General features: G+C 42.1%; 1 protein-coding gene across 10 annotated transcripts in view; it reads right to left on the bottom strand.

Annotated features, from left to right (window-relative positions):
• DOCK8 (dedicator of cytokinesis 8) overlaps positions 1 to 18,566 on the bottom strand; it is a 266,032-nt gene that overhangs the window by 47,608 nt on the left and 199,858 nt on the right. For all 10 annotated transcript variants that reach the window (XM_060410909.1, XM_060410910.1, XM_042243384.2 and 7 more), the window contains 5 exons: positions 18,073 to 18,168; positions 11,292 to 11,441; positions 9,111 to 9,224; positions 4,838 to 4,993; positions 2,877 to 3,016 (listed from right to left, as the gene is read on the bottom strand). In XM_060410909.1, the coding sequence (XP_060266892.1) occupies positions 2,877 to 3,016; positions 4,838 to 4,993; positions 9,111 to 9,224; positions 11,292 to 11,441; positions 18,073 to 18,168 (656 nt within the window). The remainder of the gene's footprint in view (positions 1 to 2,876; positions 3,017 to 4,837; positions 4,994 to 9,110; positions 9,225 to 11,291; positions 11,442 to 18,072; positions 18,169 to 18,566) is intronic.

Below are 18,566 nucleotides of genomic sequence, written 5' to 3'. Positions count from 1 at the left end.
TTTGCAGTTTTCAGTGAACAAGTCTTAAACTCCTTCTGTTAAATTTATTCTTAAGAATTTTATTCTTTTGATGCTACTTTAAGTGGAATATTTTTAAAGTTTTATATTGTTCATGAAAGGAGTATAGAAATACAATTAATTTTTGTATATTGATCTTGTATCCTGCAACCTTGCTGAACTCATTTATTACCTTTAATGGCTTTTTTACTGGGAACTTTAGGATTTTCTATAAACAAATCATGTCACTTGTGAACAGACACAGCTTTACTTCTTCCTTTCCAATATGGATGCCTTTTATTTCGTTTTCTTGTTTAACTTCCATGGGTAGAACTTCCAGTAAAATGTTGAATAGAAGAAGAAAGAGTGGACATTTTTGTTTTGCTCCTGACCTTGTAAGGAAAGTATTCAATCTTTCACCAATAAGTATGATATTAGCCGTGAGTTTTTCATAGATGCCTTTATCAGGTTGAGGAAATTCTCACATATTCCTACAGAGTTTGTGGAGTGTTTTCCAGAGGTACTAGATTTTGTCAGATGCTTTTTATTCTTCTATTGAGATGACTGAGTGGGGTTTTTGTCCTTTATTATATCAATTGACTTTCAGATGCTAAACCAATCTTGCATTCCTAGAGTAAATCCTACTTAGCCTTGGTGTATAACCTTTTAATATGTGTTGTTTAGTTCAGTCTGCCAATATTTTATTGAGGATATTTACATCTATATTCATATTGGTCTGCAGTTTTCTTGTGATATCTTTATCTGCTTTGCCTTCAAGGTAATGCTGGCTTCATAGAATGAGTTGGATGTGTCCTTTCTTCTATTTTTTGGAAAAATGTGAAGGATTGGAATTAATTCTTCTTTAAACATTTGGTAGCACAGCACAAAAATGCTAGATAATTTACACATGCTTGAAAATCACTATGGATTTAGTGATGTATGGGTGTTGTAGACACCCTCAGGTAAGAAGGGTTCCACGGCGATCCCTTAGGATCTAGAGCTGTGGCTCCTTTCAGGAGTTCAGCGGCTGAGATGTGTACCGCTGGCTCTGTGCCTCAGATGGGTGGGTGCTGGTAAGACTATTAATTGCTTTGGCAGCCAAAGGAAGAACTGATCAAAAGGATGTATTGTCAGAAAATAAATTGTTTCTGAGACTTCTGCTCATATATAAAGTCTAAGATGGTACTTTTAATGACTCTCCAGGAGAGTTACTGGCAACTCAACAATCAGGAATTACTGTTTTGCCAAAGGAGTGACACTCTTAATTAGTTACCCTTTGGGGGGTAGAAGAGGTGCTGTGTGTGTGTGTGTGTGTGTGTGTGTGTTTGAAAAAAACTGACCTACCTGTAAACATAATTACATGATGATCTCTGAACGTACTCTACTCTCTTGCTAGTAAAATAACAGCAACAATCTTATGAGGAATCAAAACAGATGCAAAGTGTGGTTGCTTAGACATTTCACTAGAAGAGAAATGGAAAATAGAGACTACCACTCATGTAGATACTAAAGAGTATCATGGAAATCTCTGGACAATTAAGATAAAGTGTGCATGCATGCGTGTGTGTGTGAAGGCAATTTTCTTACTGCACAAGCCTCCTTCTCAGCACATTCTCAGCATACGTGTCAAGGCACTTTGTGTTGCTGTGGAAATTCATGTTAGCTATAGGGTAGAAAATTCTACTGAGAAAATTGGGAGGAGTTTGATGAAACTGAAGCCTTGGAAAACGAAGCTAAGGATATACTTGGTGCCTGAATTTCTGGAAGGAGGCAGAATTCAGAGCTGAGAACATCAGACTTCCCACAATGACCTCCTGGGAGACAGAGACCTACCATCCCTTAGGCATTATCAGTATGGACAAAGCATTTGGGACACATTTGTTACTGAAGTTACATAAACCTGTGCTCTTGTAATTGTTTCATACAGAGATGTCCTATTTTTGTCACAAAGTTATAAATACTTTGAGAAAACTTCAGAATCTTGAATTAGATAAGAATCTATAACATACAGCAATGCTGCCATTAATCAGCACATTCTATTTCAGAAACTTCTTGAACAGAGGGAGGAAGAAGGTTGACATTGTAGGAGTAGGTTTTCAGGCAGAGAGCTAATGTGGTACAAGAGGGAGGGACTCTGGAGACTACAGTCTCTAGACTTGAGTCTGCTGTGTAACTTTGGGCAAGTTCCTTCAATTCCATGGGCCTAACCTGAACACTAAAAGGGCTGAATCTAAATTATTTTCCAATCCTAACACTCCTTGGATTTGAGCCCCTGTCAGCAGTGCGCCAAGTGGCATCTGGCTGTTGCCTCTGTGCATAAAGGTCACCCAAGGAATACCATAAAAACAGCTTTGTTTCTAAGCAGCTCACTAACCAAGCATCCCGGGGAAACCTAGCAGAACTGGTAACGTGAAAGTGTTAGTCGCTTAGTTGTGCTGCTCAGTCATGTCTGATTCTTTGGGACCCCATGGACTGTAGCCCACCAGGCTCCTCTGTCCATGGGATTCTCCAGGCAAGAATACTGGAGTGGGTTGCCCTTTCCTTCTCCAGGGGATCTTCCTGACCCAGGGATCGAACTGGGCTTCCCACACTGCAGGCAGATTCTTTACAGTCTGAGCCACTGGAGGCCTTGGTAGAATTGGTAACTTCCTCTTCATGAATAAGCAGTTGAAAAGAGTTATTTTATGGTTACTCTCAATCCCTCATGCCTTTCCACTTTCCTATTGGCACTACTTTCTCAAAACGTGGCTGCTTCTATTCCTTGGAACTGGTGAATGGTGGAGATTTTCACCAAGGAAGAGAGGTCAGAGTGCAAAAATTTAGCAAGGAGCATCCTTTCTTTTTTGCTTTCTGTTCCATTATAAATGTTTGAAACATACCCTTCCCCTTCAGCGTCCAGGGCAGCGGCCAGCTCGGTGAAGAGAAGTCCGGTGAGGAAGTGCTGCTGGCGGTACTCCGGTGTCAGGTCGAACATGCTAGCAATCTTCTGGTCCTGGAAACTCGAGCAGGAGCTGGAGTTCTACAGAAATGTAAGGGACAGTTTTCTGAGTAACAACTAGAATGAACACCACGATGGTGAGGATGCCTCGAGCACATGCTACCAGCCAGGCTCTGTAGGCACAACGCAGTGAAGCAGTTACTGCTCACGTCCCTACGTGTCAGATGAAGAGACTAAGGCTTAGAGTGTCCACGCTGCTCAACTAGTGAGGAAGACTAAAACCCTAGGATCACATCTGGATACGGAAATGGGGATTCTACCCCATGATATGGCTCTGAGCTGGTGATTCCTCTGTAACAGACTGCCACCTTTATTTAAGGTTCCTGTTTATACTTCTGAATATGATTTACCTACATTGCCTGGATTTTGCTGGCCTGGAAACCAGAGCAGCATCAGGCAGGGAAGTGTCACTTTTGCCAGTCCTGGCCAATACCTGTGCTTTTATCTTAGGGCGCACTTCATATGTCACTAAGAGGCTCCAAATGTCTCTAGCCAGCCTTTCCAGTTTGGTGACCCTGGGAGGTGGTCAGAAGGGGAATATGGGGGAGGACGAGGGGGCAGAGCTGGCAGGTGTGGAACAGCTGCTTGTAAGTCAGCTCTTTCCCAGTTCACAGGAAGATGGTCATGCGGCACACATCTGAATCTGAATGTCATCTGGCATGAATAGCTAAGATTTTTAAAAGAATTATTAAGATAAGCCTCCTCCTTTGTGCTAGTATCAAAGAAAATGCATCTGAAAGAAAACCTAAAAAGAAGAAATCTTGCCTGCTATTCTGAGCTACTGATTTGTTCCCTATATGTGGAATGTGACTATTAAACAGCAGTAGTTTATAAAGTTTTTCTAGAGGACACCAGTCCCCCAAATCAATGGAGGAAAAAGAAAAGATTTCCAGAGTCCAGTCATTCTGGGAAACACTGCTTATCATTCACCTCCTCCTACTTCCTTTGCCACCCCAGGGGCAGTGTAATTTATATAAACAAGTCAGAGACTCTTGAATGGCCTATTGCAAAGAAACCTTTTAACACAGCGTTTCTAAAATGCATTTGTCTTCAGAATTCTGTATCTGTATAATACCTCCTAACATCCTGTGAAATCTGGGGCCCACCAAACCTAACCTGCATAATATTGATCTACAAAAAGAGACTGGCCATGCCGTCAAAGCCTCATCTCTAAATAGTAATACAAGTGTTACTCTTCTGTGCTGATTAAGAAAAAGAATTTTTAGAAATATACTCTATAAAACAGACCATTCGATTATTTTACCAGGAGTTATTTTTAGTGTTTCAAGAGCTAAAGTTTTGAGAATATGATTCAAGGTGGAATCATTTTGTACTTTTAATTTCATTCTATATCAGAATCAGCAGAAAGTTCTAGGATCGTTCAAAGATATAATACAGTATCCCTGTTAAAAACTACTACTAGATCATTTGGGAATCATTATAAAGGAAACTAACTGTGATTTCATAAATGTTATGGTGCTAAGGTTTAGGAAAAGGGAAGTGAGCAAAGGAGACTGTCAAGCTAAAGTAAAGACTGTCAGCAAAAGAAGATCTGTGATTTTTCTATGAATTAGACATTTTTCATAGTGCATATAGATTTCGTGCCCTAGCTGGCCTCAGCAGGGACCCTTGAACCCAGACAGAAAACAATCACGTAGCTTGTAAATGATTAGTTAGATGGAATAACTTTGGGTAACATACGTATGTATATCTGGATCAACTGACCTGGTTTGAATAACTCAATTTTTCTTCTAATTAAGAAGACCAACCTGCATAGGAATAAATGACTAAGCCAAGCTAATTCAACGAAATGGCTTAAACACTTTCCAGTTAGCTGATTACCTGGGAAGATATGGAGGGACAGGGAGATGCTGGAGCGGTATCCGCATTCATAAAGAAGAGGTTCAGATTGAGGTAATGCTCATGGCTGCAGAGAATTCTCAGGAACTCCAGCCTCATGGAAATGAGCGTTGGAAGGTTGTTGAGCTTGGCTGACAGCTGGTACGAAAGTGAGGAGAGAAAAGAGGTTTTATTCTATGGTGAATGGAGTTGAGGTTGACAGACACAAAATTATTCTTTCTCCCCAGATTACAGCAATCAATGGAATAAAAATGAGTGGGACAGGGCAACAGATGGCAAACTGCGTTATAGGAAGGTCCAGTAAGCTTTCATCCATTGTCATTGTTTCGTCACTGAGTCATGTCTGACTCTTTAGCAACCCCATAGACTGTAGCCCTCCAGGCTCCTCTGATCATGGAATTTCCCAAGCAAGAATATTGGAGTGGGTTGCCACTTCCTACTTCAATGGATTTTCCTGACCCAGGGACTGAATTTGTGTCTCCTGCATTGCAGGCGGATTCTTTATCACTGAGCCACTTTATTGTTCCTTTTAGGATTCTAGTCTAACAGCTGTCCATAATGAGAATGCTTGCCTCAACCCTACCCTCGTCAAATCTCTAATATGATGGATGGCAAGTTCACGCCTAAAATAATCTGGAGTTTTGTCTTCACTGTAATACAATATAATTTCACAAAAATCCTACCGTGTCTGAGAAACTAAAGGAAAGGAGTTGACCCCCACATGCGGCCACACAAAACTAATGAAATAGGACTGGATGACTTGAATGCCACAAGTGTTCTTTGTGGTTTCTAAAGGCCTCACTGGTAAGTTCTCAAACCAGTCCCTAGATGAAAGAATCAAATTATTTGTGAAAGTACTAGTCCTGCATAAAAGCCAAGGAGTTTGCCCCCAAGTGGGAGAGGAGGAAGTGGAGGAGAAAGACAAAGCTGGGAGAATTTTCAGGAAAAATCTTTTCAAACAAACCAACCCTGAAAAAAGCAATGAAAAGCTGGCAAACATGACAGTCTGGAAGAGACCCCTTGCTTCCCTCAGGTAGGCTAACAACTGAAGGACTGAGACGCTATGGGCCATGACAAAGTAAGCAAAGAAGGGCTTGATGGACATTCTGCGCTGCGTGGGCTTAGCTGTGTCTGACTCTTTGCAGCTCCATGGACTGCAGCCCACCAGGCACCTCTGTCCATGGGGATTCTCCAGGCAAGATTACTGGAGTGGGTTGCCATTTCCTTCTCCAGGGGATCTTCCCAACCCAGGAATCAAACCCAGATCTCCCACATTGCAGGCGGATTCTTTACCATCTGAGCCACCAGGGATGGAGCTTCGACCTCAGGATATCACCACAATGACTCTGCTGGCCCAGCACAGGAAGCCAAGCAACTCACCCTTACAAATGGCCATGCTTCTTCTTCATGCACTTTAAGAGCAGTTTTATAAACTATATAATTTAAATGAGCACATATTTTCAGCCATTTTAGGAAAAGCCACTGTGTTATGGCATTTTACCTATAGAATCTGTAGTTAGTAGACATTTATTGAAAAAAAAAAAAAGAATGCTATTATGTACTATAGAAAAGCAGAATATATGACTTCTGTGTATGAACCTTTACCAGAACCCATACTCTTATCAATGTGTATTACTGGCTGATTTTGAACAGGGATACCAGCAAATTAAACTAATTAAAACTCAGTCTATGCCCTTCACTCAATGGCCACTCACAGAGTTGTTGGGTCAAGCCTGCTATCAGAACTTGAAAGCATAAGATATCTGCATTTGAAAGAAGGCTACATTGTGGGCATCTTTCATAAGTCCCTTGAAACTTCAATGAAGACAAAAACTTCAAAAATAATTTTAGCAATGTTTAAGAAAGAGTAAAGCGCAGTCTGGGCTTCCCAGATGGCACTAATAGTAAAGATCCCACCTGTCCAAATGCAGGAGATGTAAGCCACTTTTGATCCCTGGGTTGGGAAGATCCCCTGGAGGAAGGCATGACAACCCACTCCAGCATTCTTGCCTGAAGAATCTGATGGACAGAGGAGCCCTGAGGGCTACAGTCCTCTGTGGCCATGGGGCCACAAAGAGTCAGACGTGACTGAGGTGACTTAGCATGCACACAGGCAAAGTGCATCCTATGTGCAAACATCCTTTGCAAAGGTCAGGGCCCAAAGTTGTAGCCTTGGTGGCCCAGTTCTCACAACGATCTTGCTATCAGTTCAGCTGTAATTTCTCACCCTTGCGATCTGACCAAATTCCTCACCCCTCATGTTCCCCAGGTGGTTCTGATCACCCTAACCTGCCTTCAGCAAGAATGCTGTTAGGTTAGTTTGACCAGAATTCTCCCTTTACCCCTGATTTTTCTGTTAGTAGTTTTTCATCCACTACTCTTCCCCTGTTCCTTGGCTATAAAATGGCATTTTTCTTTCTGTATTCAGAGTTGAACACAATCTCTCTCCTACTGAAATATCCAATGCAGTGGTCCTTTTACCTAGCACAATGGTCCTGAATAGAGTCTTCTTTACAGTTTAACAAGTGTCATGGATAATTTTTTTATACCAGAGGCGAACCCTGGGCTTATAGTGCTGTTCCAGTCCTTTCTTTCCATATATTCAACATCAAGTTTTGGAAAACAGATTAACTCGTATTTGCAATTCATCCAGTGACCTGCCATCCTAAACACCTAAGAGTGATGGCAAAGGGAAATGGCATCTTCCTCCACCACTTCCTCCCACCATTCTGGTGGGACAGGGACAGAAGATCCAAGCAGGGGCGGGAGGTCAGGCTATACAAGATGTTCCTGCTCTGGTACTTCTGATATTTCCTTAGGATTCTTTGTAAGTCATCTTCCTTTCATCCGAGTGTGTGAACGTGCCATAAGATTATTGGCAATAATATTAAAAGTTAATTCCGCTCACAAAAAAAAAAAAAAAAAAAAAGAACAGTCATGGTCTTTTTAGCAGGGGAGGAGAGGTCTTTTTATTTTGCAAATGAGAAAATGAGACTCAAAGAAGTTGAGTGACTTATTTATGGTCACTAAAGGATTAACTACAGAGAGTTATTAGTTCTGGTGGAACAGAGTGATTAACTCATTGTACCTTAAGTAAAGAAGCCATGGCTCTTTCTTCCCTGGAAAAGTTACATATTAACTCCTCTCAACTTCAGCTTTATCATATGCAAAATGTTGACAATAACACCTTGCAAGAATCAAGAGAGATGATTTCTATAATGTGAACACAGAGCTTTGTCCATAGGAAGAAACTAAGGGTAGGGACAGTGATGGTGATGGTGAAGGTGGTGGGTGGTGATGCTGGTGGCAATGACAGTGATGGTGGTCCTAAAAAACAGGAATATGAACAAGGAGTAGCAACAGTAACTGCTACTTATATTTCTATTATTGGGATAGTTTGAGGAGAATAGTGAACAAAAGTAGGATTCCATTTGAAAAATCTGGGGAGACAGCACTGATACGCTCTGTAATTACAAAATACAGTCAACCCTCTATATCCACAGTTTCTGCATCTGTGAGACAACCGAGGACTGAAACTATTTGGAAAAAGAATTCCAGAACATTCCAAAAAAGCAAAACTTGATTTTGCACAGGCAACTAGTTACACAGCATTTACTTTATATTTGATATTATAAGCAATCCATAGATGACTTAAAGTATATGGGAAGATGTGTGTAAATTATATGCAAATTCCACACTATTTTGTTGAAGGGATTTGAGCATCCACAAATGTTGATATCTTTGAGGGTACTGGGAAGGGTCTTAAAACTAATACCAGATGACAGTATTTGCTTTCTGCTCAGTGAAATTCAGTCTCTTTGACTGATTTTACTAGAGTTCTTTAACGTTAGAATTTTACAACTGCAATTTAATTAATTACCCTAATGTGTGAAAAGAGACCTCATACTTTCGATTATATACCTGGTCAAAGACTGAATCCCACAGTCATGTAATTCTGTTAAACGCCAAACTGAAGAAAGCAGTTTGTATCACTAATAAGTCTCAGTGCCCACGGACCTTGTTGGCCCTTCTGTGCTGGTTTGGTAAATGCTCCAGGAATCTGCACAAACTAGCGTGTCTACCAAAGTTCAAGGCACAAAACACATGACTTGAAGAATGTACCACAAAACCCAGAATGTACAGGAGTCAAACTGTCTAACTTGGCAATGAACGAGGGAGCACGCCACGGCAATGAGCATCACGTCAGATGGGAAGGAACCAGGAACAACAGGGCTAGGTCTGAGGGAACACTCACCTGGTTGCAGTAATGTTTGATGAGGTTAAACACAAAGCCACGATCCATGAGTGAGAGGAGGTCATACAAGAAGAAAGCCAGGCTAATGTTGATCTTTTCTGCCTGTTCAGTTTCCTTAAAAACAAGCATATTGATACAGACACCCCCATCATTTGCTAGTAAACCTTGTGGCCCTGGCGGGGGGGGGGGGGGGGGGGAGTTGGGAGAGGCAGGTCATATCTTTTCAGCCAGTGTCCCTCTGGAAGACATTGAGCAAAGCAGGTAACCCTGCAAAACTATAGCGATATACTTTAGAAACTAATTGATGTCATGAGTGTTGAAAGAAGTAATTCTTTATCTACTGTTAGTATTTAGGTATAGCTGCTTCTAGGTGTTTTTTCCTATGTGCATATTTATCTGTATATAATTGAGTTTATTCTCTGTATATAATAAATTCAGGGTCCTGAATTTATTCATTCAACATTATATTATGAACAGTTCCCTACACTCTGGTTTCTCATATTTTCTTAAATTTATTTATATTGCTTTACTATAATTTGTTTGATTCTGCTAATGACTGTTTTAGCAAAAGTAATTTGAAATGTATTTACTATTTCAATGAGACAGATTCTTAATTTGAAAGGATTGTTGCAGAAAATGTTATCAGGATTAAAAAAATCAGTTTTTACTTAAGGAATTTTTTTCTCCAATTAGACAGCATTCCTAGCCTAACAGAGGGCAGAGTCATACCCAGTAGAGTGAACTCTTGCACAAATTGAGGCCAGGGTTTAGTTTTTACTACTTCTCAGTGCTCATATTTATGAGGGATTTTACAGCACTTCAGAGCAATCAGGGATTCACTTTTTCATGTTTATGTCCTTTATTCTCAGAATGATAAATCAATTTGCTCTGAACTATTGAAAATATTATTTGAAATGTTTTCCTCTTGTTATGATGACCAGTTTGCAAATTCAGGCCAAGCTGATCAGCCACTGGCATGGGTGGAGACTTAGTAAAGAAGTTTCCACAGTTACCATGGAGTGGCAAGTCCTCATGCTCTTAGCGTCCTCCACTTGGACCACTACTTAAGTATCTGTCTGAATATGCTGGGCTTGGAATCTTCAGTCTTAACTTTGCTGCTAGCTGTGTTGACTTTTGCAAAATTTATCAACCTCACTGTGCCTCATTTTTCATGCCTACCAAAATGAGACACCATTGCCACTCTCCTAAAGTCTGCCATAAGAAATGACCAAGTGGAAGTTTCTTCTAAGTACAGAGCAGCATACAAATTCTTCATAATGATAAAGGTATTAATAATAATCATTGCTGCTTCAAATTTTATAGAATTTTTAATTCGGCTTCAAATTTTAGAATTTTGTTTTATTTCATTTTACTTTTTTTTTTTTACTTTCTACTTTGAAATAATTTCAAATTTACAGAAAAGGAGCAAGAATAGTCAAAAGAACTCCTCTAATTAGACTCATCAGTGCTGGGTATTTTGCTATATTTGCTTTATCATTCTCTCTTCATGTTCAGTTTTGTTTTTTTTTTTTCTGAAACATTTGAGAGTAGGTTAGTGAAGTGAAGTGAAGTCGCTCAGTCGTGTCCGACTCTTTGCGACCCCATGGACACCAGGCTCCTCCATCCATGGGGTTTTCTAGGCAAGAGTACTGGAGTGGGTTGTCTTTTCCTTCTCCAGGGAATTTCCCAACCCAGGGATCGAACCCAGGTCTCCCGCATTGTAGACAGACGCTTTACCATCTGAGCCACCAGGGAAGTCCAAGTAGGTTACAAATATCATAAAACTTCGGGGTATATTTGCTAAGAACAAAAATATTCCCTCTCATAGTGTGTTGATACAATAATTTAAACTGCTTTAATTCCACATTATCATTTCATTTTGTACAAGCTCCATTCAGTTTGTGGGATCTCAGTTCCCCAAGCAGGGATTGAACCCTGGCCCCTGACAGTGAAAACCAAGAGTCCAAACCACTGGACCACCAGGGAATTCCCCACATTGTAATTTTTGATAGCAATGCCCCAGCCCCACCACAGGGTGCTGTCCAGTATAACAAAGTGAATTTAGTTGTCATGTACAGTTAGTTACATTTTAATTACTGTCTTATTGTGCTTTGATTATGAAAATAATATATGCCCAGGGTAAAAAATTTCAGACAGTGAAGAGTAAAATGACACAGTTACCTTCTGAGGTTTTAGTAAAAGGGCTGCGATCTCCGAGGTGACCACATTAACAATAGTAGTTATGTCATCTTTGAAACGGTCAGAAAAACGAGTCCTCCGAAAATTGTCCCGCTTGTCCATGTTGTGTACATACTGGGCCATGCTTTTCACCTACAGGGAAGATGGGGGAAATGTCAACATGGAAACTGGTGACCTGCTTGTACACTGTGGAAAAAGGGAAAAGCCTGGAAGAAAAACTCATTAACAATGGACTTTCTAACACTTTATCTGCGCTGGTGGTTGGTTGCCCATGCAGGCTCTGGTCTGAAGATTGCTCCTGACACCCTGATGGTTGCCATGGCAGCAGGAGGTGGGAAGGGTGCCCTCTCCCTGACCCCAAGTCAGGGGCTCCCTTCTTGATGCTGTCAAAGCCAGGGAGCTTAATTCTTCAGCTGCAGTGTCGCAAGACTCCCCTTCTCTCAGCTGGGAAGGCAGGCCTGGACGGCACCCCGCCCCCCATGACCACTGCAGCACCGTCCTGTCACGGCACACAACTTTACAGGAGAAGGAACTGTTTAGGAGACTGTTTTTGATGCAAACTGAAGTCATTTCTGTCTCTGAAACTACAGTGAGAAGAGAGAAATGTCCCTCTTATGTCAGCTTCAAGTAGAACGGAAGAAGAGTTTTTCCAAACACAATTCTATAGTATGCAGGCTGGAAACTTAACCACTATTTGGAACTTTGTCTCTAGGAGAAATTATGTTGTGAGTTTTATAAAACTAGCTTGCTAAATATACATATATAAATATGTATATAATTCTATATTTAAAATACATATTTAATGTATATGTAGTTTAAATAAAAACCTATTTATCAATCAGTGATAGCCTACATTATGACTAGGACAACACCAGCTCAATGCCTACTACAATTTTAAATCAACATCATGCTTATTTTTTTGGACTTCTTCCTGGGCCAGGAGATTCCTGGGTCAATACAGTTTCTTTGATAGAGTCTGAGGTTGTATCCTGTCCTTGTTGGAAACTCTCAGACCTGTCAGAAACAGTTGGATGGGAAAGGCTGGGAGATGGTATGGTTGGGTGTCTATCCCTTCTATAAATGTGTCCATGATAGTCGGAGAGACACTGCAAAAAGAAATGGTCCCGGAACGTTAAACTGCCCACACTTGCCTCAAGGTGACCCCCTAGGTCAGGACTGGAAGGAGAGGGGACAAAGACAGTGTATGGGAAAATGACTTTCACTCCTAAGAGCGCTGGGCTTCCCTGGTGGCTCAGATGGTAAAGAACCTGCCTGCAGTGCAGGATACCTGGGTATGAACCTTGGGTTGGGAAGATCTCTTGGAGAAAGGAATGGTTAACCCACTCCAGTATTCTCATCTAGAGAATTCCATGGACAGAGGAGCCTGGTGGGCTACAGTCTATGGGGCTGCAGAGTTGGACATGACTGAATGATTAACACTTTCACCTTTCTAAGAGCTCTAATAGCAGATTTCTAAGAAGCCAGGGCTGGCAATTTTCTTTAGTACTGAGATAAACAGAGATTTAAGAAAAAGAAACTAACAACAAACAAAAACAAAGAAAAGGTAAACTACGAAGCAAAAGCATACACATAGGTAAATATGTTTTAAGACAATGCCATAGCCAGCTTGGGGAAGACCTAAAAATCTAAAATCCTAGAGCTCGGGGTAAGAACCCCAGTTTCTTTTCACAGTAGAGTCCTTTTTGGCTCAGGACACAGGGACGTGTCTGTACCGCACAGAGTCACAAACCCTCAGTGGAGGGCCTGAATGAGATGTAGGAACTGGACCTGAGTTTTGTCCCACAAAGTACCTCTCTTGCTATGATCCTAACTAAGGACTGGGGAAGACAAGCCTCTTTGTTTGGGGCTACCTGCTCCTGATTCCCCACTGCCTAACCCACCCCAGTACTGGGTTTTTAGCACTCACTGTTGAGTTTGGCTCCTGCCTGCTGAGTTTGGCCATTCTACAACCAAATAGATAATCCTCACAATACCATACTTCCAACTAACGGCTTCCTGCCAGACTGTCAACTACTTGCCAACTACTGTGTTGTTTGCATCTTCAGAGAGAAACGCACATTAGAAATAGTAGTGGATTCTTGGTCATTATCTGTGGTGTGGGTTAAGGCAGGAAAATATTTTCCTCCATATGGGCCTCTGTGACCCATTCAAAGCAGGGATACTAAGAAACCCTTGGTGTAGACTCTGGGGTAAAGCGGTCACCATTTACCTGTGTCCCCAATGTCTGGCTCAGCAGTCTCTAGAAGCATGGGGATTTATTCATTAGCAACTGTGAAATCTGCCCAACGATTGTTTTCAACAGCTCTGATGATGCCAAAGTGAATGTTCATTAGCACGTGGGCATTAATATAACTAAAGGGTGTTAAATCGCCTAGGTAGTTGGCTAAACCCAAGGAGGCTGTAGTTCCTTTCTCTTTAGGCTTCTTGGGAAAACAGCTGTTTTGGTGTTGACACTTTTTCATGCATCTGTAAGGCAACTGCGTAAGCAATGTGTGGAGGACTGGGCACCCAGTCTGAATCCAAGATCAGTTTCCTTGCAAAGTCTGGCTGGGGCTGCGACTCTTCCATCTGCCTCCACCCTAGCTTCCAGCTCCTTTTCTCGCCCTTCTCTGTCTACCTCCGAGCCCTAGGAAGCTGATCTCTACAGACTACATCATTCAGGATGCCTTGAACTTGGGCTTCCGGTTGGAGCTGGCCAATAGGAGGCACTGTCGGGACCAGTGGGCAGGAGAAGAGAATGGTCCAGGTACACACCCATCCCACTGTCCTCATCCCTGGGCAGCGTGCCTCTGGCAGTGGCAGTGTTTCTCTTTGATGTCAGCTCCTGTCATGCGGACTTGGTTCTCTGCCTCGGCTTTCTCTCGGCCTTGATTATACTGCTCCTTACCCCAGCTTCCGGCACCTCCTGCTCCCTGGGTGTCTCACCAACCCTCCTCTACTCCTGTAACCCTGCACATACCCTGGGCAAAGTCCCTTAATAAATGCTTTTCAGTTAACCCTTTTGAGCAATGCTGTACTGCCAGGACCCTGACAGACTTAGTTATAACCTACAGAGCCCTAGATAACTGGTGCCCTGGGAGATCTACATGTTGACCAACCCCCTCCAAGTGCTCATCTCAGCAGGACTTTCTTTCCAGCTTCTGATCTGTTTACCATAAGGGACTCCTAGAGGAAGGAATCCTATCAGCTTTAACTTTTGCTTTCTTTCCTGAGCCTACTGAGTCCTAATAAATAAATGTGCAAGATCAAAAGCAATTTTCAGCTTTTCCACGGTTCTCAGCTCCCTGCAGTTAGGGGGTTAGGGGCACTGAAGTGGGACTGACAAGGTTTGGTGGACCCACAAACTTCTCCTTACAGCCTTCAAACTTCCTCCAACCCCATCTGTAACTGGGGACAATGAAAAGCTCCTGTCTGGAGGTTGTCTGAGGATTCAACAAGGTAATGCTCACAAGGCTTACAATGGTGCCTGGCATGTACGTAGTTAGGGGCTCAACACGTTTTAGATGTTATTATTTTTCCTCCCTTGGGGATGCCAGCTGTTACTGGGACTATATGAAGGACAGTCATCATTCCATCTTCAGAGAATGCAAACTCGCTTCAGAAAGAGAGCTCTAAGATGTCACAAGGAGCCATTCAGGCCTAGCAAAGCTGAGTTCATCGCCACTGGGAATGGGATAGTAATTGCGGCATCACATTAAAGCTGACTTCAGAATACAAAGTTCTCACACGTTAGGCTAAGAAAATGTTTTGTAACTTTAAGCTTCCAAGGAGAAGCAAAATTGCAGAGGAACAGAACTTGAATTAGAGCACTGTGGAACTGAGGCTCTGTCCCTCCCTGGCTGAGAGGGCTGGGCACACCCCAGCTTAGCCTTGGGGTCCTGTGTGTGCACTGATAATTGCTCATGATAAGCTTATAACTTACAACTATTAAATGAGATCTAAGAATGATTAAGTGACATGTGTGCATATGTGTGAGTAAATAACATGAAACTTTTTTTTGGCTTCACCATGAAGCTTGCAGGATCTTAATCCCCCAACTAGGCATTGAACCCAGGGCCACAACAGTGAAAGCTCGGAGTCCTGACCACTGGACTGCCAGGGAATTCCCAACATGAAGCATCTTTGAATCGAGATACTGCTTTCCTTGGGACTCTTTTCTACATGAAAAATCTGTTGGTCACTCAGTTGTGTCTGACTCTTTGTGACCCCATGGACTGCAGCCCACCAGGCTCCTCTGTCCATGGAATTCTCAGGCAAGAATACTGGAACCATTCCCTTCTTCAGGCGATCTTCCCTTCTCCCAGGGATTCAACCTGGGTCTCCTGCATTGCACGCAGATTCTTTACCATCTGAGCCATCAGGGAGATTCTATAATATAAAAATGAGCTTTTGTTTCATGTCTTTCAAAATTTGCAGTATGGAAGATCAACTCAGTTGAAGATCATTTGTATGAATTATCTATAGATAGATTATGAGCTCAGTAAATCTTTATGGAGAAACTTGATGGTGCATGGGATGGGTACAAAGAAGCAAGATGTACTGGGCATGGAGTGGTGGTTTTGATTCTTTTCTTCCCTCAAGAGTTTATGGCCAGCCTTTTCCTGCCAAAGCACAAAGCTCGTGTCTCACTGCTAATACTGCTGCTTGCTCCAAGACTTGTGAGCTGCAGCCATCCACCTGAATCAGCTTGGCTTTTAGAATGCAAACTCCTGGTGCTAGCTGCACATAAAGACCCTTAGCTCTGTTCGGGCCTCACAGAGCAGAGGCAGTGTGGACCAGTGGATCTTCAGTGTGCTTGGAAGGCACTTGGGCAGACTCCTCACTCGGAAGGCACTTGCACCATCGGCTCCCTGTTCCTCATTGCACTCAGTATTCTAGGGAGGGGTCCAGATCTGCGTGATTCTCATTAAGCACCCACAGGTGATTCTGCTGCAGGCATCTGGCATTGTGCTCTGAAAAGACATCTCTAGCAATACTTTTTTCCAGTGAGGGGTGAGAAATTGGTGGAACTCTAAGGCAGGGCAGGGATCCCACCTCTGGGACCTAATGCCTGATGATCTGAAGTGGAGCTGATGTAACAATAATAGAAATAACATGCACAGTAAGTGTAATGCACTTGAATCATCCTGAAACCACCTCCCCTCACCCCTGGTCCACAGAAAAACTGTCTTCCACAAAACTGGTCCCTGGTGCCAAAAAGGCCGGGGACTGCCGCTCTAGCGGATCTGAACCCTTGACGTGCTTCTGCTGCAGGGCCCTGACTTCTTTTCAACTCTACTGCACATTACTTCCCATTTCCTCAACAGTGTGTGCTTTCTTTTTGTTTCCTTTGACCTTCTTGTTCTCTATGTCCTGTTCCATGTCCATAGAGAACATGTCTTGTTCTCTATGTTCAGTATTGTCCTCTTTCACCTGGGCTTGAACTTACATAGATAAACTAGAGCTCAGGTGAAAAGCCTACCATCGTACTCTTAAAAAAATTATCCACTTAAAAACAGTGTCACAGAGGAAGAACATCCAGTCGATGTGAAGCTAACACTATTACTAAATTTCAATCCACTCTTTATCCTCTGGATTGTCTGTGTGTGTATCTTTGTGTAGTTAGTGTCTGTGTTTTCATACTTTTTCATTTAAGCTAATTTCACAATGCATCTCTATTTATAAACATTGACAAAATGCTTATTCTTGTGGCTTTATGGTAAAATTCTTTCACTTCCAGTATAAAATAGGTATTACTATTATTCTCTTCATTTTTAAATTAAAGAGTATGTTATACCGTTTGATTTTCTGCTAAAGAACAGATAGAAGTTGCAGGTAAACATATCTCTAAGTTTCATTTTTCCCCTCAGTGAGTAGTAGTCGGTGCTTGTATGATGTCAAGTCATGTTCTGCATCTAAAGGTATAATAATGAAGAAGATAGACCCAAATCCTAGAAATCCAATAGGCAAGAGAGAAAAACAAATTGTGATAAGCACTAAGAAGGAAATAAAGAGAGTGTTTCAAAAGAGAGGAATAAAGTGGTAGACATATTAAGGTATGAGGAAGTTAGCAAAGGCCTCTAAAGAGGTGGTGACATTAAAGCTGAGACCTAAAGAGAAGACCCCCGCCCCCGACCTCCAAAGAGTGTATGTGTGCAGGAGATGGGGGAAATGAAAGGTAGGGAGTGGGGAAAGCATCTTAAAGAGGCTCTGAGACTGAAAAAGCCTCAGCATCTTCAAAGGACCAAACTGGAAACAATGTGGCTGAATGAGGGGGGGAGTGGTCTTAAGACAAGGTTAGAGATAAAGGGAAGCAGAATCATACAAGGGCTTTTTAGGCCATGAGAAAAATGTGTGCTTTATTTCCAGTACTCTGAAAATCAATGAAAGGTTTTAAAGAGGAAAGTGTCATTATCTGGTAACATTGAGTTGCCTTATACAGACTGGATGGGCAGAGGGCAAAAATGAGTATATGTGGGCAAAGAGGATGTGATTGCAGGCATGATGGAAGCTTGACCAGACGGGGAGTGGTAAAGATGGGGAGATGTGGCAGGTGTAGGTACATTTTCAAGGCAGAATCAGTAAAGTTTGGCGGAAGGTGGATGAAGGGGTAAGGGAGAGTTAACACTGAAAGAATGAGCCCAGGTTTTCTGCAGGAGCAACTCAGTAGAGAAGATGTCAGTTCCTACTACAGGGAACCTCACTGTTTAAATGCGCTGTTCGTGCCCTGTTGAGCACAGATATACATGTGCAAGAATCTCACCAGAAGCTCAAAGAAGAACCAGGAGTACTTGAAGACTGTTTCTTTCACCATTCCAGTGCTGACCACCATCTGTAGGGCAAGCTCCTCATGGAAATGCTGGACAACAAACACAAAACATTACATGTATGTAATGACAGTCTGTATTAGGTGTTTTATTTGCCAACTTTTCTTTTTTACCAATTGTAATAGTCTGTTAGTTTTGATGCATTTGTCCCAGATGTCTTAGACCACAGTGGATGGTAAAATCAATGCTGAAATAATCTGAGACTGGAGGGTATCTTAAGCAGGCAGAAGGCTGGTGGTGGTACTGTACTAGAGAGCTGGACTAGAAGGAATGGCCTCATCTGGAAAATGAAGCTTCTACGGGGGAAGCATTCATGGGCAGCAGTTGGAACTGGGACTGTCTGTTATCTTCCTCCCAGGTTCCACTGTAAACCCTCTGTGTGACCATGTGTAAAGCATTCCTCTCCTAACCCTGAGTTTTCTCATATATA

Source organism: Ovis aries, chromosome 2 (genome assembly GCF_016772045.2).
Source record: "Ovis aries strain OAR_USU_Benz2616 breed Rambouillet chromosome 2, ARS-UI_Ramb_v3.0, whole genome shotgun sequence".
Taxonomy (NCBI): domain Eukaryota; kingdom Metazoa; phylum Chordata; class Mammalia; order Artiodactyla; family Bovidae; genus Ovis; species Ovis aries.
This window is presented reverse-complemented; position numbering and strand designations above follow the sequence as displayed.